This window comes from Malaya genurostris, chromosome 2, assembly GCF_030247185.1.
Source record: "Malaya genurostris strain Urasoe2022 chromosome 2, Malgen_1.1, whole genome shotgun sequence".
In the NCBI taxonomy this organism is placed as follows: domain Eukaryota; kingdom Metazoa; phylum Arthropoda; class Insecta; order Diptera; family Culicidae; genus Malaya; species Malaya genurostris.
This window is the reverse complement of record NC_080571.1, coordinates 121822753-121848200: the sequence shown is the minus strand read 5'-3', so window position 1 is coordinate 121848200 and position 25448 is coordinate 121822753. Positions and strand designations below refer to the sequence as shown.

General features: G+C 36.7%; 2 protein-coding genes across 7 annotated transcripts in view; one reads left to right on the top strand and one right to left on the bottom strand.

Annotated features, from left to right (window-relative positions):
* Window positions 1–25448, bottom strand: part of LOC131433085 (uncharacterized) — a 93239-nt gene that overhangs the window by 14045 nt on the left and 53746 nt on the right. For all 5 annotated transcript variants that reach the window (XM_058599865.1, XM_058599861.1, XM_058599866.1 and 2 more), the window contains 4 exons: window positions 15990–18007; window positions 8445–10672; window positions 7764–8370; window positions 9–86 (listed from right to left, as the gene is read on the bottom strand). In XM_058599865.1, coding sequence (XP_058455848.1) covers window positions 9–86; window positions 7764–8370; window positions 8445–10672; window positions 15990–18007 — 4931 coding nt within the window. The remainder of the gene's footprint in view (window positions 1–8; window positions 87–7763; window positions 8371–8444; window positions 10673–15989; window positions 18008–25448) is intronic.
* The window catches only part of LOC131433086 (beta-galactosidase-like), a 58833-nt gene continuing 37813 nt past the window's right edge, over window positions 4429–25448 (top strand). Inside the window, exon 1 of one of the 2 annotated variants that reach the window (XM_058599871.1) lies at window positions 4429–5332. The gene's annotated coding sequence lies outside the window, so the exon portion shown is untranslated. Of the gene's footprint in view, window positions 5333–6929; window positions 7313–25448 lie in introns of those variants that run through there. The other variant, XM_058599872.1, reaches the window with a different exon arrangement.

Sequence of the window (25448 nt, the reverse complement as noted above, 5' to 3'; positions counted from 1 at the left end):
AAACTAACCAGTACTATTGTCTGTAATGATTCCACGTAAGATTTTTCCGTATTGAATAGTTCAACTACGACATGAGTTCGTGTATCCTGAAAGCGTATAATGGTAAAAAAATTAATCTATGGTAAGTGTGAATGTATGTATAATTTAAAACTTATAGTCAGCACCCGGCAAAAAATTACATGTTGTCATTAAACTACTAGTTTATGCATTTGCTTGCGATATAGCTACCGATATCGGTAAGCATCATTTCTCAAAGATGCACTGCTGGAGAAGTAGAAACACTACAGGAAATTGAATTAAGTCATCACGAAAAGCTTTTAACTCAGAATGCTATTTTAATTCACTTATATCTTAGAAGACCGACTATTCATGTGGTAGGTCAAACAGTGTCGCTAGGTACAACATAGTACATTTTGTTGAGTTATGCTGGTTGAAGTATATGAAGTATATTCGGGTTTGTGCGTGCGTGGAAATAGTAGTCTAAATTCACGGTACCTAAACTAAAAAAAACTCAAAGCACTAAATGACATTTGATGACTGGTGTCAATCAATTCTATTTCTGGTCACATAGGTCCCTGATAGCCCGAAAGTAGAATTCAAATACTCTGAAACAGGACTGTCTTCAATTTTCAGAAATAGCTCTTACAAAGTAAGATTCGAATGAAAGCTCAAATTGCATTAGTTTGCATTTTTTTATGATTGAGTTTCCGATTAAAGTTCTATTGTTATAGGTAACAATGACAAGAGTAAAATTACGAGAATAGTTTAACACCAATTATTTCATGAACAACGGTCACAGTTTGAGACTATGTTTTCAGAAGAACCGGTTTGAGTTCAATATACTTATAAATTGTTGCATCGAATCGGAAAGCAAAAACCTTCTTAGCCATATTTGTTTTCAGAATATTATTTTTAAACCTAATATAATAGAAGCGAAATTACATAAAAAGAAACAAATCGCTTGAATAGTGCAGGTTCATAATATGTTCTGTTGTTAAATGAGTCGATTGCGCTTCACAGTTACATACTTACATTGAAGCTATTTATAACACTATGCCACATTTCCGATTCACCAATCGATTTTGGTGTCCGTTCTGGGTCATCCTCGGAATCAGAACATAGGTTTAACGGTAACATTGTGTTCCCACTTCTGTTATTACGGCTTTATCACGCTTAGCTCGACTTTGAATCGCATCTGTAAACCACTGCACTCATATTTTTGCACAGGAATAGTCCCAGTTTTTTTCTATTCTCGGGATAAATTCCAACATCGTACTGTAAAAGCAAACCTGTTGCACTCTATTCAATTCTCTCCCTGTTTGAATAAACACTGTCGCCTTTCAATACATAACTACTGACGTGTCACTGACTCGTGAAAAATCTACTTTCCGTATAGCGAAGTTGAAACGCTATCAATGTTCTGTAAAAGGAAACTATAACAAGATAGTCTGAAAAGGAATCTTGAATAGGAAACTTGTTCGCGATTGCCTAATGAGAAGGTGGAATTCTGTATCAAGTCGAGCTATATATTTTAGTTGAACAATTCGCTCAACACACGTAACGCATTTATTTTGCTGCCGATATGTGCATCAACTTCACCCAACATATATACACAGCTGTTGATTTCACTAGCATTCACGAAAACCGTGATATAACGAAAGAGTAGCTTATACACTATACACAAACAAAATTTGTATACATATTGGAAAACTTTTGACATAAACATTTTTTACTCCATCAATGCTCCTAACGCGAATTGTACTTTTACACAAGGGATTCGAATGTGATTTTAGCATGTATGCAGGAAGCAAAGTTTGCATTAATTTTTACAGTACGTTTAATTGCAACGATGTTCTGAAAATCACTTTTTTATATCTATATCGCATACTTTACAATCATAGGCATTTTTACATTTTTCAATTGTTCCTTCACCATTTGGTATGAATAGAATTATTCCTTTACACTTTCATCTGATTATTTTCCGACTGTGCAAAATAAACACTCTCGTTTCGATCCGTCCATGAAAACTGCGTTGTACAGGACAAGTTCTGTTCTCCTCTCGCCAATAATTCAGTTTTTCATTCGAGAGCAGAAATCCTCTCATAAAGGAAAATGAGAACGAACGCGAGAGAAGCGAACGACAGCCATGTGGAAAACTGTTTGGTCAATCATGTGGAAGTTGTTGCCTTTTCTATCACTCATTCCATACACTGGTGGGAAATATGAAGTGGATGAAACGATACAGAACAGAAAACTGCCTTCGTATGCTCTGGTGTGTGGTCTGTTACTGTTGGAAAACTCTTGTGCAGAAAAGTATCAGGGCTACAGAAGGAGGTACTATCAGGGTGATTAATTTTCTGTGTGAGATAAAAATTGTATATACCGAGTATAATGAAAACACCGAATGAATAATGAAATAAACCCTAGATTCACGAACTTCGATGGTTTGAGTTAATATAAATTGAACGCCAAACAGTGATAATTTTAAAACTTTCAAAATGAAGTTATGCCTTCCCAATGCAGAAAGTTTGTGCAATCACCGAACTCCGAATCGAGGTCCGCAGGACTGACTGTCATTCGAATCAGTTTGTCGAGATCAGTAAATGTCTGTGTGTGTTACAAAAAATACCGCTCAATTTTTTCGAAGATGGCTGAACAGATTTTCACAAGCTTAGATTCAAATGAAAAGTCTTATGTTTTCATGCAAATTTCCTGAATATTTATATGAATCCGAGACTCCCAAATCCGTCAATAGCACAATTAAATTAAAATAATGTCACCTATTTATTTCGAAGATTACTGAACCGATTTTCACAAACTTAGATTCTGATGGACGGTACTATCCGATACTAAGCTCCTGGATTTAATTCGGAACTAGGATTGATGTTGAAAAATCAAAAATATGGCTAACCCCGGAATGAAAAATGTGTCACTCACTTTACTCGGATATGGCTGAACCGGTGGCCATCATCTTAGATTGAACTGGATGGTCTTGAGATGCCATAGAAAATCCCAATTTTTATTCAGATCCAACATACTATACCAGAGATACAGGGTGATTAGTGTAAAAATGTCAATTTCAAGAACGTTTCATAAGTGACCATGTAATAAGTATCAAATTCCATAAAATTGTCCGGTAGTTTCCTCTAATTTGCATACCATGATAGTCGATGACCAAATATATGTAGTCATGTCTGTTATACCAGTATCTGGTTTTCGCAGACGGAAGTACCGGAAATAGTGACCTAAAACTTTAAATTTAATTCTTTTCTTTTTGCGATCACTACTTTCCGACATACCAGAGACTCGGGTGATTCGCATTGTTCAGATGCCTTAGCCCAACTCCTCTGGTAGAAGGTAAAAGTTAAGTTACTAGAAGATTTCTGCTTGCTTAAATGACCCTCTGTCACGTTTCACCTTTCCGTTCTATATATTCACATCCTTGCTCTCCCTTGAGTACTATCATTCTATAATTTTCATTGTCTGTTTCCACAAAAAAAATTGTCTCTGGTTAGGAGAATATCGCGAAAAGAAAAAAAAATATTGACTACTATACTTAGTCCTTAAAAAAAAAGAAAACAGTTTAAATTTAAACATGCTCCGATTTCTCAAAAATTGATACACCGGCACCAATCCTAGGTACAGGTTTCTAAACTATTTCAATTTGTAATGTTTTAATGAATCACGCTGTGATAAATAGTAGATAATGGAGAATACGAGAAAGGCATCATTACATCACTAGGTTAATCCTGGTTCGATAAATATATTATCTGAGACAATAATTGGAATGTTTGAAAACCGAACTTAGAACACTATCCGAGATATAGTTCTATAGAATTTATGCGCAGTCTTGATCTTTGAAGTATGCTTTGAAGCTTCGATAACATTTCCGAAATTGAAAGCATCAGCATTAATGCATTCAAACTTGGTCATTGTTTTCTTTGCATCTTTCAAACGAGTCTAGGTTTGTCTGAAAAAAAAATGTGTGGTTTATCGGTTACGTCATTTATACGATTATATATACAGAACCGGGGGAGTTTCGCATAATCTGTTGCACAAGTTTGAAATGAGCTCAAGTTTGTCCAAATAGGTTCAACCACAATTGAGGAAACTGTGCTGGTGGTGAAATACGCGGTTTGTCGAAATGGATCAGTGACCTAATTTGATAGTAAGTTTCAAACAAGCCTAAGATGATCTATATCGGTTAAGTCATCTCTGAAAAAATTGAGCGGATAAAAAATAGACGATTTGTCGGTTACGTCATTTATACCATTATAGTACGAAACATAAAGTGTCAGTTTGGCCTTCGAAGTTCATCAATGATGGCTTTAAAACGAGAATAAAAGTTTATGATCTGGTCGTGCGGAGTCGAATGGTATACCTTATGATAAAAAAAGAACCGGAATTTTCATTTTAAAATTCCCGCGCTTGTCCAATCGGTAAACTTTTATTCTCTCAACGTTGGCAACACTTTTATACACATTCTGTCAAATTTTGACGCATATCGTACGATTAGTTTTTGTTTGGCGTCTATACAAAGAAGTAGAAAATTTTCTTGTAGCGATTTTTATAATGGATGAAAATTTAGAACAACGTGCGTGCATCAAATTTTGTGTTGCAAATGGATTTAAGTGTTCCGAAACGTTGAAAATGTTAGAAAAGGCCTTAGATGAATCGTGTCTAGGAAAAACACAGGCATACGAGTGGTATAAACGCTTCAAAGGTGGCCGTACAAGCTTGGATCATGATGAGATCCCTGGCCGCCCAACAACATCTGTTACTGAAGAAAACATTGAATCGGCGAAGTAAATCGTGTTGCAAAATCGTTCTGTACCGATTAGGGAGATTGCTGTGTTATTGGGCATCTCTTATGGATCAGCCGAATACATTTTAACTGATGTTTTGGGTTTGAGACGCGTCGCTTCTCGGCTGGTGCCAAAAAAGCTGAATTTCATTTAAAAACAGCGTCGTGTTGATGTGGCCAAAGAGATGATTTCCAACGCAGATAGTGACTCCACATTCATCTAATGCATCATAACTGGTGATGAGGTGTGGATCTATGAATATGACGTCGAAACCGCACAACAATCGACCAAATGGCGCTTCGAAGGCGAGCCGTTGTTCTAAATTTTCATCCATTATAAAAATCGTCGCACGAAAATTTTCTCAACTTCTTTGTATAGACGCCAAACAAAAACTAATCGTACGATATGCGTCAAAATTTGACAGAATGTGTATAAAAGTGTTACCAACGTTGAGAGAAGAAAAGTTTACCGATTGGACAAGCGCGGGAAGTTTAAAATGAAAATTCCGGTACTTTTTTGATCAAAAGGTATTATACTAGTATTTACGGAATCTAACTAATTTCATATATCATTTGTGTAAATCGGACTTCAACAGCGGACGATTTCACATTTTTGTGTAGAACCCTTCAAAAAATTTCCAGTTGGTGTTCGCTAAATTACTACTGTTTATAATGTACAAGGTTTGTTCAAAAAGTATTGCGAAATCTTTAATTTTCGCCGGCTATGTATATTCACACGGCTTGGCGGTTCAATGCATAGGGCACTGGTCTAACAAACCAGTTGTCGTATGTTCGAGCCCCGACCTCGAAGGATTCGTAGTGTCAGTAGGATCGTAGCACCAGCCATGCAATGGTATGTACACTCTGAATCGGCTGCGAAGTCTGTTGGAACAGAAGGTCAAATTCCACTACAGGAATGTAATACCAAGGATTTGCTTTGTATATTCGATTTTGATCTTTTGGTGACGTTATGTTGCTACTCATGATTCTCACTTATGTTAACAGTTCCGTCTAGTTAATTTTTCACAGCTACTGTGCGTGGACGTGTTTTAGCTTGTCTTCGATTTTCGTCGCAACTTCTCTGACGGTGTTTCGACAATTAGCGAATACTAGTTTCTTTACTTCATCAATGTTTTCATCTGCTGTTGACGTGTTCGGGTGTCCAGAACGTTCTTCGTCACTTACATTTTGTACCACCGATAAACGTTGCTTTTGTTCGAACTAGCTTCGCCGTATGTCGGTCAATATTCGGAAGGCATTCGCGCACTTTAAGTTGTTCTTCACACAAAATTTGATACAAATTTTCTGATCCATTTTTTGGAGACGAAAATTGAACACAAATGCTCGGAATTGTCAACATAAGTGAAGGTCATGAGTACCTACATAACGCAACATAACACCACCAAAAAATAAAAAATCGAACATACGTAGCCTGCGAAAATTCAAAATTTGCGATACTTTTTTTACAAACCTTGTATAGTTTAATCCGGAAGCAAATTTCCAGATATGTGAAACGATCGGTATTAATCGAAACAAATACTAAATTTACAGAAGTCCGTTAGTTTATATCATAGAACATACCGAACTGTTCGGTAGTGTTCAACAAAACACAGAAATTACAGTACCGCACAGAAGTCATTCATACCCCACCTAGACTCATTGGGGTTGTTTTCAAAATTTTAGAAGATGTCTACCTATTGCAGTACTTTCTCGACGGAAAAAAAAGAAGAAAAAAAATTTTTTTCCGGTACTTAGATTGGTGTATGTGTGCATTTGAAGAAACCTGTCATCTATCGCAAAAACCCACGAATTGATGCAATATTGTGTTCTTTGATTCTTCATCGCTTTTTCAATTTTTTAGGGATCCATAGTTGGTTACACTCATCAGCTCGTAACTTTGGAATCAATAGTAGATCCGGATGAAATTTAACAGCATTTGACAAAAAAGTGGTTATGTATCTAATATTGTAAATATTGTCATGTACGATAAACCTCGAGGATTTATTACCTTGACTGCCAGGGTTTTCGGAGACGAGTTTCGCTGAATCAAGTTACCATTGATACCTTGGTTTTCTATCCCGCGTTTCATGAGCTGGAAGTTTGGAAACAAATGCGATCATAGTACATCGGATCATGTGAACCTGCGAATTTTGATGTATTGATTATTTCGGATTTGGCCCTTCCTGACCGTAACTCCGATAAATATATTTCAATAGCTTTATGTGGGACTATCTTTCATTTGAATATGAGTTAAAAATCGGCTAAATATTCTCCGGCAGTATTAAGTGCACATTCTGTGATCTCGATGGACTAATTCAAATGGTATTCTAATCCAGACCTCGATTAAAAAGTGGGTTTGTAAGTTATGTCACCGCAAAGGCAAAAATGAGTGTCAATTCTCAATTCAATTTTAACCATCAAAACACTAACATGTCAACAGAAGAGGTGTTGTGTTTTATCAGGACAACGCTAGGCCACATACATCTATAGTGACTCGTCAGCACATCGGTACGTATATGACCAACCTTGGAAAATTCGAAACGTGTTAAGTGAAGTCTTGAAAAATAATAAATTTCTCAATTCCTCAATCTGTATTCGGTTCGGAGTACTATAGAATATTTACTTAGTATCCAAATTTTGTCAATGTATTATTTTCCAATATTTTGGGTCAAAATGCGAATTACCACACTAGCAATTAAGCAAAATGAAGTCGCACATTTTTGTCAGTATTTGAAACTTTAAATTGAACTCTGTAGTTGGCGTACAAACAATTTCTGGAGAATCCAGAAAATTGATAAAATCAGAGAATTATCATATACGTTTTATGTAATCAGAGAAGCTTATACGTTATCACGCAAAATAGTATCAGTGTGTAAACGTAGTCATGTTGTGTAACTATCTTTAGAGCAATGCGGTAACGATCTATATGAAATATAACTATTTGCAAAAATAGACTTACCAAATATTTGAGCACAGCCGATGGAAGCGCATTATTAGCGTTGTGTGGGCTGGCACCACCCGAAATTTGCTCGGCTACTAGCTTTTCACTTGACCCTTTGAGTAGCTCTGCTAGCAGCTCTGGAGAAGCTACTAGTCCTTTCGGTTGTTCCGGAGAGTTTAGAACGAAACTACGTTCGGATGGTGTTCGACTTGACTGAGAATACCTTGTATCATCCAGGCTTCGTTTCTGATGCTTATCATTGGCTCCCGAAGAACTTCGTTTACTGTGTTTTTCATGCGAGGAATTTTTTTCAGAAAAGTGACTGTCCAAAGAAAACTTTTTACTTTCTAACTTGCCAGTAGATTTTTCCGACTTGTCCGAGTCTGTACTTCTTTGTTCGATATTACCAAGATGGCGTTTATTAATTCCTGTTGGGGTAGTCTCGGTGTTTCCCAGATCCGCCAGTTTGGATGGACTGGATGCTGTTCTGCTGTGTGCTGGGATTGGTAGGTTTGCATTCGTTTTGCGCGGTTTGAAAATCTTGTTAGAATGACGATCATTGGTTTCGTCCATTGACTGACTACCGCCACCCCGATTTCTGCTAAACGATGGGAATGAGTGAGGGCTAGAGTGAACAAAAGATATATTAATAGTACTGTTATAACGTGATATATAGATATATAGAAGATTTTCGCTTACCTCTCATGCTTGCTAAGTTCTTCCAATATTTCGTTGTAGTGCACTTTGGAAGGTTTTTTCATCTCTGCCTCCAACATCTGACCATAAGGACCTCGAAGAGGTCTTTTGGAATACCGTTTCAGATCGTACTCGCAGCTTGGAGCTGGCGATGCACTTGTACGATCTCTAGAAGAAGCACGTTCGCTTTCATTATCGGACACAGAGTCAGAGCGCAGGAAAAGATTTCGGAATGAACGCATTGGAATTGATGTTGGGGCAGAATCGTCCTTCTCGTCTGAGCTTTGATATGTCAAACTTTTTCGGCGAGATTCCTTTGGCCAAGCTGGTTTCCCAATATCTGAATCCGGTGTATTAAGTTCAATTAGACTCGATTCAGCATGATGAAGATGTGTTTCTTTATTTTTTTCGGGTGATGACGTTATGTCTTTAGTACTGAGATCAGGGAAACTTTCACCACTTAAATCTAAGCTGGAATCTTTTTCAATCGAAAGTTTATCTGGTCGCCAGCTTTCATCCGGAGTGCAATTATCATTAGAATCTGATTCAGGATCAATATTCGTATCAATTGCTGGCCATTGTATATAAATTCCTTTTCTTCTTTTAGACTTATCTATCCTTCGCTTTTCTTCGATTTCACTATTACAGCTACTGAACGCCTCTCCATTCTCTTCATTGTTACTATGGCGCTTTCTTACTTCAACAATACCTGTCGTTTCTAGCCTTACTGTGGATTCGACAGACGTTAGAGGAGACCCTATGATAGCTGTACTTACTAAACTGTCTGGTTCTGTATAAACTATAGATACCGGTGGGGTGACAATGATAGATTCATTCTCTTCTTCTTCTCCCACAGTGTAAGTTTTCAGCTCGTCATACATGTTTTCAGTGACGGGATGTGTAGATATTGAAGTGTTTGATTGTGATAGATTTTCAATATCTGTTTCATTTACAATACTGGTCATCGGTTCAAAAAATTCTACCCCATTTTCATTGGCTTCTGTAATACTGTCGGTGCAATCTGTTAACTTTGCGCATTCCGTTGCGGACGCATCTATCCACTGTTCTGATGGACGTGCTGTGCTCCACTCACTTACGACACAATCATATACTGGTACGGGTATTAAACAGGTGGTTGCCTGTTGCAAACACTCTTCATCCTTAGACAACGATCGTGGTGTTATTGGAATACCTTCTTCTACTAACGGTTCTAGAATCATTTCAGATGCTTGGTTCACATTTATTTCAGTTATCTTTGGTACAATTTCTTCATTTGCAATTGTTTCAATGTGTTCTGCTTCAGGATCTTCTACAATAGTTTCTATGTCAGAGTTCCTGTTAGACGCTAATTCTCTTCCGTCTACACCGTCAATACGCTCGAATTCATCTGGTAAGGCTAAATTGATATTTAGCTCAGTTTTCTTGATAATTATTCTAGGTATTTCTTCCTCAGTAAATAGTTGTTCCGACTCTAAAGTCGGTGTAAACTGTGCAGGACTGCAACTACGTGTACACTCTTTTTTGTCTTGCGAATGTACAACATTATCCATCGCCGCACTGTCTTTTCCACGCGTTAAACTATTTTTAATAGCCCCCAAAGCAGATCTGATGTACTTTCCCGATGAATAATCTACTTGAGAAAATGAAGCACTTCTGAAAGGGATAGTTTTTTGCGTATATGATCCTACAATCGTTCGTGATTCTGGCCTTGGCAACTTGGTAAAAATCTCATCATCCTCTTTAAATGATGTCTCGGGATAAACATCTTCATTGTTTGTTGATTTGTTGGTATTACTTCTTAAATTTTCTAGATTCGATGTACTTACATTGGCTCGAAGATTAACTTTGTGCTCACTCCTAGGAGAATTGGGAGCAGACGATTGGTTATTATCAGCAAATTGGTAGGGAATATCGATTGATCGAGATTCTTTAGTTTTTTTCAAGCAACTTTTATTGTCTTCCTTATGCAGACCATCGATGTTTAGAAGACTTCTGGTTGAAGTTGCAGTATTTTGTCGTTCAAAACTTTTATCATTACATTGTGGATGTTTCAGTCTTCGAGGAGGTGGTACAGGAGGAACTCTTGTGCCTTTCAAAAGTTCGGTAAGTTCTTTTAATCGTTCAGTTTTGTTACTTGCGTGTTTGTCGCCAGATTTTTCGTTGGACCCTGTGGAAGTCTTTTTCACTAATTTTTGCAGTCTATCGAGTGTGTTACTGCGTCTGTCCATTATCTGAAAATATTGCACATGGTTTATTAAAATCAAAATTAAAATAAATTTTGATTAATCTATGATTAAAGAGTAGAAGAAAAACCAACAGTTCGAACATAGTTTAAGAATGAATGCGACAAATACTCTTTTTCAATAACTGTCAGTAAATAAATCTTGAAAATAATACTAGCTATCCTGGAAATTGAAATTACTTTTTTTAACATTTTTATAGGTCTTCTTAATTACATGTTTCTTGAAGATCATAAATATAGTTTCATTGCCATAAAACAATTGACTCCTAATATTGTAGCAATCATTATGCTTGAGTTCCAACAAATAACCGTATATTCCGTTAAAAGCAAACTCGCTCGATTTCATAGATCCTACAATAAACAAGGATAAAACATAATAAATAATGATCTTAATCGACTATTAAGAACAAGTCGATACATTTTGTCATAAATATGAATTTGAGAACCCAATATAGCCACAAAATTACAATATAAGCTGTCTATAAGACATTACTATTATGTTTTCTTATTAATTCATACTAATAAGAATTAAGTAAGTATTTCTAACGAAAATTTATGAGAATATTACTAAAATATATTATTTTAGTCGTTTGGCATTGGAATAATTAAGAGGAGCTTTCTCTGGTTTGTCTAGTCTTGAAAGTTTATGTAGTTGTTATTCTGTATTAGAGACTACTACAGAGTTAATTTTATGTTAAATTTCATCTCTTGGTATTGGCAATAATTTCAGTTTAACTTTTATTACTTCGATAGCACTTAAAACAAGATCTAGCTTCATCTAAGTAAAACTAATATCGTTATATACATTCAATTCTACTCGGAATGCAAAGCAATTGAATTCGCTAGGGACAACAACATATACTATGCCCAGGCCCGTGCACAGAGAGGGGGGTTTTAGCCCTCAGGAAAATTTTTCAACATCAAGTTCTATGAACAATAGAGTTCTTATTATATAAAAGTGCAAATAACTTGACTTAAGTAACGGCAGAACAGACATACCCCAACGCGATCTGGAATAACTCCGGTGTATTTGGACCGCTATGGTTCCGTATGAGTCAGCATGGACTAGAAGAAAATCTGTTTTTTTTACACTGAAAGCATTGAAATTGATCAACGGTATCAAGAGTTATGATTTTTGCCTCAGTTCATCGAGCTGAGCAATGTCTGTGTGTGTGTGTGTGTGTGTGTGTGTGTGTGTATGTGTCAAATAATCTCACTAGGTTTTCTCGGAGATGGCTGAACCGATTTTGACAAACTAAGATTCAAATGAAAGGTCTCGTGGTCCCATACGGAATTCCTGAATTTCATTCGGATCCGACTTCCGGTTCCGGAATTATAGGGTAAAGTGTGTTCAATATTGTACACCGCCACTTAAACCGGCGAAACAAAAAACGTAAAAAAATTTCTAAACTGGTCTCAAAACTACACAAATCGATAGTCATTATCAGTAGACAACCAAACAAACTGATTCCGGCTATCCTGGTTCCCGGTATCCGGTTCCGGAAGTCTCGGAAATAGTGGTCATATATACGAAAATAGATCTCACTCACTTTTCTCAGCGATGGTTGGACCGATTTCCACAAACTTAGATTCAAATGAAAGGTCTTCCGATCCCATACGGAATTCCTGAATTTCATCCGGATCCGACTTCCGGTTCCGGAATTATAGGGTAAAGTGTGTTCAATATTGTACACCGTCACTTAAACCGGCGAAACAAAAAACGTAAAAAAAAATTCTAAACTGGTCTCAAAACTACACAAATCGATAGTCATTATCAGTAGACAACTAAACAAACTGATTCCGGCTATCCTGGTTCCCGGTATCCGGTTCCGGAAGTACCGGAAATAGTGGTCATATATACCAAAATGGATCTCACTCACTTTTCTCAGCTATGGTTTGGTAGTGTAAAATGTGTTCAATATTGTACACCGTCACTTAAAATATTTTCGGATGCAACAAACATTTAAATCGTAATTTAGAGTGCGTACTAGAAAAGTTTGTGTGTCATGTTAGTTGGTGGCCGTACGAACCGACTTTGATTATACCGGTTCTCGGGTTCCGGTGCCGGAAGTGCATATAATAGTGAGCCCATTTCGTTTTCTTAAGGATGGCTTACGCAATCAAAGCACTGTTTTATTCTGTATGTTTTGCATAAACAATCTCTCGGTTTCTTTCAAAAATCGAAGAGAAAATTTTTGAATAGAATACCACAATATTATATGTACATGAGAAAGGCATCATTACACCACTAGGTGGATTAAAACAGCTTTTTGAAAAAATAAATTCGTTGAAAATCCCTACCCGAGCGTTTGAGTGTTAACAAAAGAGTTTCACCCACTGTGCTACTCACACCCATTCTCAGCGCAACCCGAGTACACAGGGACAGTAGCATATACTCTCACTCATCCAGTTTTTCTCTAATATAGGTCTCTCATTCATAAATGCCTAGCAAAGTGTTCACAGAGGATGATTTTGGTTGCTTAGCTCATTTGAGGATTCAGTAGTAGGTCGACAATCGACTAGCATTATAGGATGAAACAAATCTGGCAGTTCAGCTGTGAGTGCTTTGTTGCCAAACTTTGGGGAGATTCATCGTCAGAAAGTTTGAGTTTGTATTCTTTGAGAGTTTCAAAAACTTCCGGCTCAAAATGAATTTTAGTCCCTGCATTTTCTTCTTCTAGTACACTACTTAGAATTGCACAGAAGTTTGGATGATTTTTTGCAGCAAATGGCTTACTCCATTGAAGAAATCACTGCGAATTGTGTCACATGTGAAACCACTTTTGAGACAATGGACCATAAATTTGAGATATATGACAACTTTGTGACTTACATAACAGATCGGCTGAAGAGTTCGTATCGTTTCTATGGGAGGGCGCCACTAGAATTAAATCCATACCATTTTCAGTTAGTACCAACCTTCAAAAGATACGTGTATAAATTTGACAGCTGTCTGATTATTAGTTTGTGAGATATTGCATTTTGAGTGAAGCTACTTTTGTTATTGTGAAAAAAATGGAAAAAAGGAATTTCGTGTGTTGATGAAACACTACTTTTTGATGAAAAAAGTGCCGCCGATACAAAAAAATGGCTTGATGAGTGTTATTCAGACTCTGCACCGGGCGAAGCAACAATTCGTAAGTGGTTTGCAAAATTTCGTACTGGTCATATGAGCACCGAAGACGATGAACGCAGTGGACGTCCAAAAGAGGCTGTTACCGATGAAAACGTGAAAAAAATCCACAAAATGATTTTCAATGACCGTAAAGTGAAGTTGATCGAGATAGATAGCAAAGGAACGTGTTGGACATATTATTCACGAATATTTGGATATGAGAAAGCTTTGTGCAAAATGGGTGCCGCGTGAGCTCACAATCGATCAAAAACAACAACGAATTGATGATTCTGAGCAGTGTTTGGAGCTGTTATATCGAAATAAAACCGATTTTTTTCGTCGATATATAACAATGGACGAAACATGGCTCCATCACTTCACTCGGGAGTCCAATCGACTGTCAGCTGAGTGGACTGCACGCGATGAACCGAACCCAAAGCGTGGAAAGACTCAACAATCGGCCGGTAAGGTTATGGCGTCTGTATTTTGGGATTCGCATGGTATAATTTTCATCGACTACCTTGAAAAGGGAAAAACCATCAACAGTGACTATTATATAGCGTTATTAGAGAGTTTGAAGGATGAAATTTCAAAAAAACGGCCTCATTTGAAGAAGAAAAAGGTTTTGTTTCATCAAGACAATGCACCGTGTCACAAGTCGATGAAAACCATGCTGAAATTGAACGAATTGGGCTTCGAATTGCTCCCTCATCCACCTTATTCTCCAGATTTGGCCCCCAGTGACTTTTTACTGTTCTCAGACCTCAAGAGAATGCTCGCTGGTAAAAAATTTAGAAGCAATGAAGAGGTAATCGCTGAAACTGAGGCCTATTTTGAGGCAAAGGACAAATCGTACTACAAAAATGGTATCGAAAAGTTGGAAGATCGCTATAATCGCTGTATCGCCTCTGTTGGCTATTATGTTGAATAATAAAAACGAATTTTGGCAAAAAAATGTGTGTTTCTATTAAACGATACGAACTTTTCAGCCGAACTGTTACGTGCAAAACTTCAAACAAAAGAAAAAGATTTGAACAGTCCAAATTCCCGGATTCAATAATATATCACAAAATTTTTAAAATTAGGATACTGGAGTCAATCGAACTAGGACCGGTGAAAGACGTGTTGTGATTATGAAGCTCTCCCAACTCGAATGATTCAGCATGTGAAAATTTCCCATCCGAAGTTCGGAAGAAATCTTTTATATGGAATCCTACGAAATAGTTCTAATGGGTTCATGGTAATGGTTCCATGAAAACATCCCGAATTTAACTCACAAAGATCTTTTTGCCAACAACAGTGATGCCGTTGGAAGAGGGAGTGAATAGTAAAAGAACTAGACCTACCACATTTTTTATGAATTGTTGTTTGTTTATGTATGTATTCCCATCATTTCACGGTGGTTCAGTCAAATTTGCCGAAAAAGAAGTAACATTTTAGGTTCGTCCACTTACGTACATTCACGGATTATTGAAGAGCCTCGATAATTTTCATAATGACTAATAAATTAATAATTGGTAGATTGGTTTTCAGTTGGTGCTTCTTTTTCGTTTTAAGTTTCAGGGGTTTTTAGGGAACCATACCAGTTTGCTAGCGGCGATGAACACAAAACAACAACTGGTCTTATGAACATCTATAACAAGCGTTTAACAAATGGAAGTTTTACATAGATGTTTACGGAAAGTTTTGTTCTTTGAGAGTCAGTAAAAGTTCGACCAACGGCTGTAAAATTAATTTGGTGTCTTTGTCCTAAAGTAATAGTTCGAACCTTGAAATAAAATTCCATGTTCATAAAATTTCACTCAATTTTGAGATAAAATGTTTCTGAATTTTCTTAAATGGAATTTTATACATTAGTAAATTTTCCACATTTACTAGACACGGACAAACATACAGAGACGTACGCGCAGAAAAAAAAACCCTCAAACTTTGATAAACACGATTTGTGTAAATTTAAATCATTCCTCAAACACAAAATCGCAAATATGAAAACACTCCGGAACATACAAGATGATATTCTCACAAACTCTTGTTCTAAACACAGTCGCATGCAAAACTACGTGCATAAATAAAAATGTAGACACATGCAATACATCTACACATACGAATTTACTGGTATTATTTCGTTTGACATTTTACATTCCCTGAACATGTTCGTCAATATTTCTAGGACTACTATGGTCTTACTTACCGGTTTTTCCGGCGATGTCTTAGCATACAGCTGATTTCTTCCAAAACAATTCAAGCTACTCGATGAATTATCCGGTGATAGATCGTTAAATTTGTTTAACAACGAAAACCGTTCGTTTGAGATCGTGTTTATTTCTCTACTCCTATTGCTAAAATAAGATAAGGTTTGCTCCTTGCCAATGTTGCTGTTATGCTGGTTGTTGTTGGTATCACTTTGAGTATAAGTAGTAACGTTTTGATTAACGGAATTCGCATACCCACTGGAAATTCCTTGCTTTCTATCAAAACTAACACTGTATGGAAAATCTGGCACATTGCATTTTCGGTATCTAACTACATGAAAATTTCGTTTGGTGTCTTCAATACATTCGAATGACGCTGGTGCGAGAACTGTGTCACTTCCACTGCATACACTACTCAACTCATCTGAGGAGGAAACACCAAAGCATTCGGAAATTTGAGTACTAACACCATCACTTTGACAAGAATCGTTCACTAAAGCATTACCATTATGTGGCAACGAATGAAATTTTTGATATTCACGGTATTCATCTTCGGTAATCACAGTTATGACATCTTCTCCAGTCGACGACAGATCAGATGAATCGATAAAACTGATTTCTCCTGATTCCGTTTTACTCACATTACGATTTAGGTTCTGTGCACAGTAACGGTTCAATGATTGCAAACGCGTTTCCGGGGTTAAATGGTCCCCTGTAGCTCCCTTATGAGACAATTTTGGCGTGAGATGACATTTGACCACAGATGAATCTGCTTCATCTGATCGGCCATTGCCCGTCGCACCAGCAATATCCGAGGACAATTTTCGATATCGTTGTGGATGGATGACATTCACATGATGTATTACAGGAAGTGAACTTTTCCGATGTCCCATAAAGTTTTGAGTAGTAGAAGCGTTTTCGTATGTTGAATTCCAATCGACATTTTGTGTGCAAGTAAATTGTGATTCGTTGTGAACTTTTGCTAGTCTTTTCAAAATTGATTGATTGCTTGTAGTGGGATCAATGGATTCGTTGATAATGCGATGATGTGAAGTGTGCAGTTTTCTTGGGCCAGACGATAGCGTAGAGAATTTCGATGTTTGTGACCCAGTTCGAGTTTTCTGGGATAAATCACTAACAAATGAACAGTTCGCCAATGGAACCGGCGAGCTACGTGCAGTAAATTCAGTATTATACTCAATCAACCACGGTTCTGTTGGTATTGATGGTGTAGGTGATAATGACGAAGAGGAGGAAAATTCATCTGTCCCTACTTCATATCTATGAACGAAGGGGCTTCTTTTAATTTGGTTCGTTGTGCATTCAGTTCGATTCTCACTAAAACTCGATGAATTATTTCTATTCAAATTATTTATATTCACTGCTACAGGACATGATTCTTTCAACTGTTGTGCGTTTCCAAATTTTATATTTGTATCATCACCATCAGTTCGTAACTTTACACTGTTTGCACTGCTACTAACGGTCTCCTTTCTGCATACAACCGCAGGAAACACACTGATCTTTTTAGTACGACTCACGGCGCCATATTCATTTTTTTCCGAACCGCTCAAATTCAACGAATTTTTGCAATTTAAATTAATCCCATTCGATCCGCTTGTTTGTATGTCCTTGTGTTCACTGCTATTATTCACTATCTTCAGTGTTTTACTGTCTGAATACTTGTTGCTCACCTTACTTAAGTTGTTATTTTTAGCATTCTTATTGGAAGCAGTGTCGAATCTGTTACTGTAACAACAAACAGTCGAAATGGTTGAAGGCGGCGTTTCACGGTTCTGGTTCTGTTTATCAACACTTGTACTATCGTAGGATTTCTTATCATCACTATTGGTAGTTTTTGGAAAATTTGAATGATCTACAGCGTTATTGTACTTCAGCTTTCCTTTGAATTCTTGCTGTGTACTAATTTGTCTTTGAGCAAGATGCAACTGCTGATGAGTGAATGACGAAGAGGATGACGATGCCGATGTTGAGGGCGACGATTTTCTATTCTTAGCTGGAAAGATAGAAAACGAAAATTTGAATTTTCATCGTGCAGTGTTCGCTGTTTATACGGCTGATGAAAAATATATACTCATACACACAAATGTGATATTTCCCTGCTTACACCTACTCAGAACGCGACGAGTTGATTTCAACTCTAAGAAAATGTTGGAAAATTAAATCCATAGGGTGCCTTTTTTGTACTTTCCAAGTCAATGAAGGCTTCCTTGGTCCAAGAAATAGAACAGCTTCACCGGATAGGTATAATCGGAGTGAAAATATTGTAATTTTGGCTGCGAAACACCCTGTTGGGTTTCTTCGTCTTACGCATGAAATGCGCAAACGCTGTTTCGCGTCGACATTGAGCTCATTCAATTTTCGCGAGTATAACTTTCACGCACTACCGAAACAAGAATGATCCCAATCGTTTATTCTTATACTAGACTTTCGTAAAATAAGACATGGCATTATTAGTAAAGTTATTCAGAAAACATGCTTTCTTCTATGCTTATATTATGATTGATCAGTAAATCAGTGATATATAGTTTACCAAATAAACTTGTTCTTCTCTGTATCAGAATACTCACGGACACTGCGTGGATTTGAAAAGTACGTCTATAAAAATAAAAGGCGCGTATAAATTCTTTATAGACGACTTTTTCAGTGGATTTTCCAGTTTATGTGGGCTTCGGAAACTAAGAGATTCTTTGAAGTTATGCATTTATTTAGATATTTCTTTAAATTATGAGTTCTTTTACGCGAATTATGCGTCTTTCATATACAGATTTTGCTAATTTTTAATTCGTATGGAAAAACGAGGCATACCATACAATCAAACAACTAAAAACTATATCACAAATTGTGGGAACGGTTTCAATTAATAATAATATTAATTTTTTGATATATATATATATATATATATATATATATATATATATATATATATATATATATATATATATATATATATATATATATATATATATATGTATATATATATATATATATACATATATATATATATATATATATATATATATATATATATATATATATATATATATATATATATATATATATATATATATATATATATATATATATATATATATATATATATATATATATATATATATATATATATATATATATATATGTTTTAATCCATCTAGTGGTGTAATGATGCCTTTCATATTTTCATTTTCTCCTGTAGATTACAGCAGAAATTACCCGAAATACTACAATTTAAAAAAGTTCAGAAAATAGTTTTGAAGATTGCTGTTACATAATACTACTACATTGATATACTACATTTGAACTTAAGTTAGTGAAAATCTATTCAATCACGATCAAATAATCTATTCAATCATGATCAAATAAAAATTCAATCATATTAATTTCTAAACCGATATGTAAAAATGACGTAAACTGTTAGTGGAAAGTGTATTTATTCAGAATTTGTGCGCATTTAAAGCGATTGTGCGTAATAATGTTTTTACGGGGAACAGTGAAGTGAGTTCGAATATTACACTCTAATTGTATATGTCAAATGATGTTTTTTGTATCTTCCAACCTTCTGGGCTACGCTGTCCGGTGTACTACTTGTATTCGGTTTTTGTTTTCCGAGTGCTCAAAGTTTTCAGTGAGATAGTCAATTTCGCGAAGTCGAATGAAGAAAACAGCAACTGAGAAGAAAAATTTTCAAAAAGGAGTTTATGTTTCGCTTATATCTTTTTCTCTAATACAACATCGTATTTATACCTGCCAATATAGAAAAGATAATCGTGACTGAAATTGTTCTCGATAGTCGTGTGCCATCTAGTAGCTAGTAGTCATTACGGTGTTAACGTTTTTTCGGTGACAGAGCGCCATATAGCTGCAAATGGCAGAAACCAATTCAACCATTTATGTTGGTTGAAAACAACGTTTTATTTCTCTAATTCAACTAAAAAATTAGTTGAATGGATATGAAGCGTGCCTTAGCTAAGAAATGACAGCACGTTTAATTGGTGAATTCAACTAAAAAAATAGCCATTTCAACAAATATTTTATTATTATTAAGGGAACTAGAATTAGAAAATCTAAATTAGCAAAAGTAAGATTTTTTTAGTTGTCTCAAAAAATAACTAACTAAAATCAGAAAATCAACTAATTTTTTCGCCAAAATGCTGATTTCGGTCTTTCCGTGTGAAATTCCGTAACTTTGGAACCTTTAATTTGAATCTAAGTTTGTGAAACTCGGTCCTACCATCTTCGAGGAAATGAAGTAATACTAATTTCACATTTTTGGTGCATACCATCCAGTAATTCCGGAACCAGAATTTGGATCTAAATGATATCCAGGAACTTTGTATGGGACCATAAGACCTTTCATTTGAATATAATCTTGAGAAAATCGGTTCAGCCATCTCTGAGAAAAATGAGTGACATAATTTTCACATTTTTAGTGCATTATTTTCACATTTTTGGTGCATATCCGGTAATTCCGGAACCGGAAGTCGAATCCGAATGAAATTCAGGAACTTGATATGGGACCGTGAGACATTTCATTTGAATCTAACTTTGTGAAAATCGGTTCAGCCATGTCCGAGAAAAGTGAGTGACATTATTTTCACATTTTTGGTGCATATCACCCTGTAATTCGGAAACCGGAAACCTGATCCAAATCAAATTCTGGAACTTTGTATGGGACCATGAGACCATTCATTTGAATCTAAGTTTGTGAAAATCGGTTTAGCCATCTCCGAGAAAAATGAGTGACATTGTTTTAACATTTTTCAACATTTTTGGTGCCTATCACCCTTTAACTCTGGACCCGAAAGTCGGATCCAAATGAAATTGAGGAACTTGAGACCTTTCATTTCAATCTAAGTTTGTAAAAATCGGTTGAGCCATCTCCGAGAAAAGTGAGACACACACACAAACAGAGAGAGAGAGAAAGAGAGAATAACCTGCATCCATCCTGTTTTCGATACCTTGCAATCCTGTAGATTGAACTTTATCACAAGCGTTTCAATGTAATTCTCCATCGCCTTGTCGGTTGAGATAAATCTTGCTCCTCCTGTGTCCGTGATCTATCACATTCTCGAAAGAGTCCATCAGAACCTTCATCTGCGCTTGTGAATCCTTCAAACTCCGAATCACTATCTTCAGCACTATCCAGTCACTTGTTGATTGTTTCGCTTAAGTAGATTGTTCTTTCATCTGCATGTCCGAATCATCTTCCAGTTCAATAAACTTTGCATCTCGACTTATGGTAATGCGATTCGTGGAAGGGTAAAAAAACTGTACCCTTTAGGCTCCTCCGAGTACCCAACGAATCTTAGTTTCATCGCCTTGTGATCTAATTTGGAACGCTTAGCTTCTGGGACGTGTAAATATGCTACGCAACCAAACACTCTCAGCTTCGTTAAATCCAGTTTACTGCTCGTCCACAACTCATACGGTGTTTTCTCGATTACCAGCGACGGTATATGATGTTGAATGTATGTCGCCGTCATCACAGCTTCGCCCCAGTATAGTTTGTTCTTATTAGCGTCCGCCAGCATCAGATGGCTATCTCTTGGAGTGAGCGGTTCTTCCGCTCAGCCAACCCATTCTGCTGCGGTGTTTCCCTCAACACCGTAAAATTTCCGAAATTTCCAGTAGATAAATTCACCACCTCCGTTAGACCTTATGGCAACAGGTTTCCTTCCGAAAATTGTCTCAAAACGGTTTACGAAATCCTTTCCTTTTCCGGTGATTTCATCCTTGCTCTGAAAACAGTAGACAGTGGTGAAACGGCCGAAGTCATCTTTCATCGCCACAATACACCGCGTTTCTCATTCCTTGAGCTTGTTTTGCTTTTGGCTTGACAACCTTCGGTGCAAGCTTTTTATCGGCACCAGAAACAGCATCACCATTGTGTTTCTTGGATAACCACTTCTTACACTGCGCTTTCACATGTCCAGGTTGTTTACAGAAGAAACATTGCTGCTCCTGTTTGCTGCCATCCTTGCTGCTGCCGCGGCCAAAATTCATCCAACTGTTGAGTTTTTATGACAGCCACCATCCAATCTGCATCAACCCGACATTGTAGGCTTTGCACCAAGCCCCGATATGATTGCGGAACACTTTTAAACATCATTGCTATTTTAGCGACTCTTCCAAATTCTGCCCTGCGGCGATCAGTTAATCTAATAAACCCTCCATGCTCGACAAATGTCCATATCATCACACTCATGTTCGCACACATGTTCGAACCGCACAGCTGAGTTAGGTAAAACACTACGGTTGACATGGTCACCTTTTCGTGGTGCTCTTTAAGAGCATTTCACATTTCAAGCATCGGCAGCTTTCACGATTTTAATTTGGCTTTCTTCCAGAAATAAACCTATATTTGCACGAGACTTTCGATCGCGAGTCAACTAATTCGCTCAGTTCGGTTTTACATCTCATCCAAGTCAGTCGATAAAACAAAACCGCTTACGTTGGAAACAGAAGAAACCAAGTACAGTATTGTGTAGTGAACAATAGACCTCGAAAATGAGTGAACCAAACGAACAAAAGCTACCGTCCGTACGAAAGAATACAATTGTTGTTGACTTCAGGCAGTGCAAAATTCGACCTTCGATACGAGAACTTGAAGGTTTGCTTGAGGAGCAAATGCAGCTGGACATTAAACGTGTGCATTTACTTCAATGCAATAAGACGAATAATGTTGTTTACATCCAGTTTTATGAAGATTTGGATGCATTTCAATTCGCAAAAGACAATAACAATGTGCACTATGTGGAACACGAGAACATTAGGTACAACATTCCAGTATATATGGATGATAGTGCTATAGAAGTGCGTGTGCATGATCTTCACTCAAGCGTCACCAATTATTATATTCGCAAAACTATGTCCCAATACGGAGAGATTCTCTCTATCGAAAAAGAAAAGTGGAAGATTTTTTCCCCGGTATTCTAAATGGCGTACGTGTATTACGCATACACTTGAAGAAGCCTATACCTTCTTATGTGATTTTCGGTCAAGATACAAGAATTCCGTTCAAATTACTTGTTACCTATGACAATCAGATGGCCACATGTCAGTATTGTCAAAAAGCTGTTCACTACGGTAAGCCATGTGATAAACTGGACAAGGAGACAACTACACCAAAGGACAACAGTGCTTCCGTCACACCAACCCAAAGCAACCCCACTACACCTGTAACAGTCACCAACAACAGTGAAGCATCCCCTTCAACGAAACCATCCAACGTATCCCCTATAGAACAAAGTGCATTAGCTGCAGTGAACAACTTACCATCCAACCAACCAGCAACTGCAAACAATGTACAACAAGGCTCATCTCCAGCAAATAGCATTGAAACCAACAACAATACTATCGATGTGGCAATGGATGACGAGACGAACCGCGAACGAAGTGCCCCTCAATCCTCGCAGGAGGGAAATGGAAGCTCCTCTCCCCCTAGAAAAAGGGTGACAACGAGATCCAACTAAAAAAAAAAATTATTTGAAAAATCGGCTCAATCGGCCACGTAAAGCTTGTACGCAAATAGGCCTGAATAAAAAATATCTTTTAAATAAAAAAATAAAAAAAAAACAATTCGCTCCGGGATTTTCCGGTTTAGACAAATGAAACAAATTCTATAGATCCTCCTTGTCGAGCAACCACTCCATCCGCTGTTTCCATGAATTTCAGTTGGTCGAATTTAAATTATCAAAAGTAACTTTAGCACTATCCGCCATTTTGTCGCTAGCACAAAATATTACACCAGTATAATCACATGCGAAACTATGCCGAAAAATAAAAACTACTGAAGCGGACAAATGAACATACCGGAAGAAGGAGCCGAGAAACAAGACAAACACATTCGATATAATAAAAGGTTTAATTCGCGTGTTTCACAATAACAATTCTGGTTTGATTCAACCAATATTTTACTTTTTTATAAGCGTGTTTCTCAGAGGTGACTGGACCGTTTGGCCAATAGATTAAGTTTGAAGATCAAATGGCTATCGTTTTCGGTTCTGAAGTGGCGTAACTGACAAGATGTGTTGTTTTCTACCGCTCAATTTGCTCAGAGATGGCTCAACCGATTTCAACTATCTTAGGCTTGTTTGAAAGCTATTATTGGGCCATTGATTAAGTTTGAAGATCAAATGACTGTCACGTTCGGTTTCGGAGATTATTAGGCATTAGTGATGTAATCGACTAACTGCACTTCCATCTCACTGCATAGTGGATTAAGCACATTTTTTTCATGAAATTCGTTTTGGCCTTCTTTAAGAAAACGATTGAGCTCGTCTGTTCCCGATACGTTCAGTACCGGAGTTCGGAAGTCGGTGTAACCGACGTCAGTTAAATTCACCTAAGGGATTGTAAACCATTTCATTTGATTCGAAATTTCCTGATCCCGACGAACTGACTCGAATAATATATGGTAAGAAGTTATGTTTATGTGTATTTTGTTTACTTTTTGAGTTTTACATACTTTTATGTCAATCAAGCAAGCCATAGATTGTAAGAATCTGTCAATTATTAACGGAGATATCGATCTTTTTGTGTGGGCGATTTTCCGTCATATCTCAATAGTAGGGATTTTGGACAAAGCATAGTATTTTGTTTTTCTTTAGCACGGTTCCGTTTCGGCAACATAATTGTACGAAAATTCAGGAAAATCTTTTAATTATAAACACCTTAAGGGGCGGGTAGGGTCTAACACTTTTGAAAAATCATTTATTATTTTCTTTGTATTTTCTCATAGTAAAACATTTCAAGAATATTCTGTGAAATTTTCAAACCTATCGGAGAAAAACTCGGCAAGTTATTGGTCTTTACCTTTGCTTATCTCATTCTACAAAGAAGCAAGAGCTCGGCACACAGGTCCAAGATTTCTGCTTCGATCGACTTAAAAACTTGACAAAACATTCTTGAAATGTTTCATTATAAAAGAATACAAAAGAAAAAATATGATTTTGTGAAAATGTTAGACCCTACGAGCTCCCTTGAGTAATAAATTGTTTCCATTGATTTTATAGACAAAAAACTTTGAACGCGTTTTTCTCGAAAGCAGGTTTTGAAAGTCCGTATCCATCGTCATTCAAAAACTACTGAACCAATTTTTTTCAAATTTTATACACACTTTCCACATATAAAAAACCAGACCCCAATGTTTTCCTTTTCCTTGTTTCCTCCCCAAAGCAAGGTTATACAGCTACAAAATGGCGTTTTTTTCGTGAAAAATCGTAATTTTCACCACCAAAAATAAAAAAAATAAAAAAAATCAAACATAAACGTTGGGGTCTAGAAAAACATCTACTCTATATATGCTGCTTTGATTGGTTGACTTCTTATTAGTCTGCGCTGAAATACAGTGGACACCGCAAATCATGATTTTAAAGAATCGTTCTCAAAAATACCTCTTCACCGACTTATTTCTCAATATTTTTCCACGAAAAAAT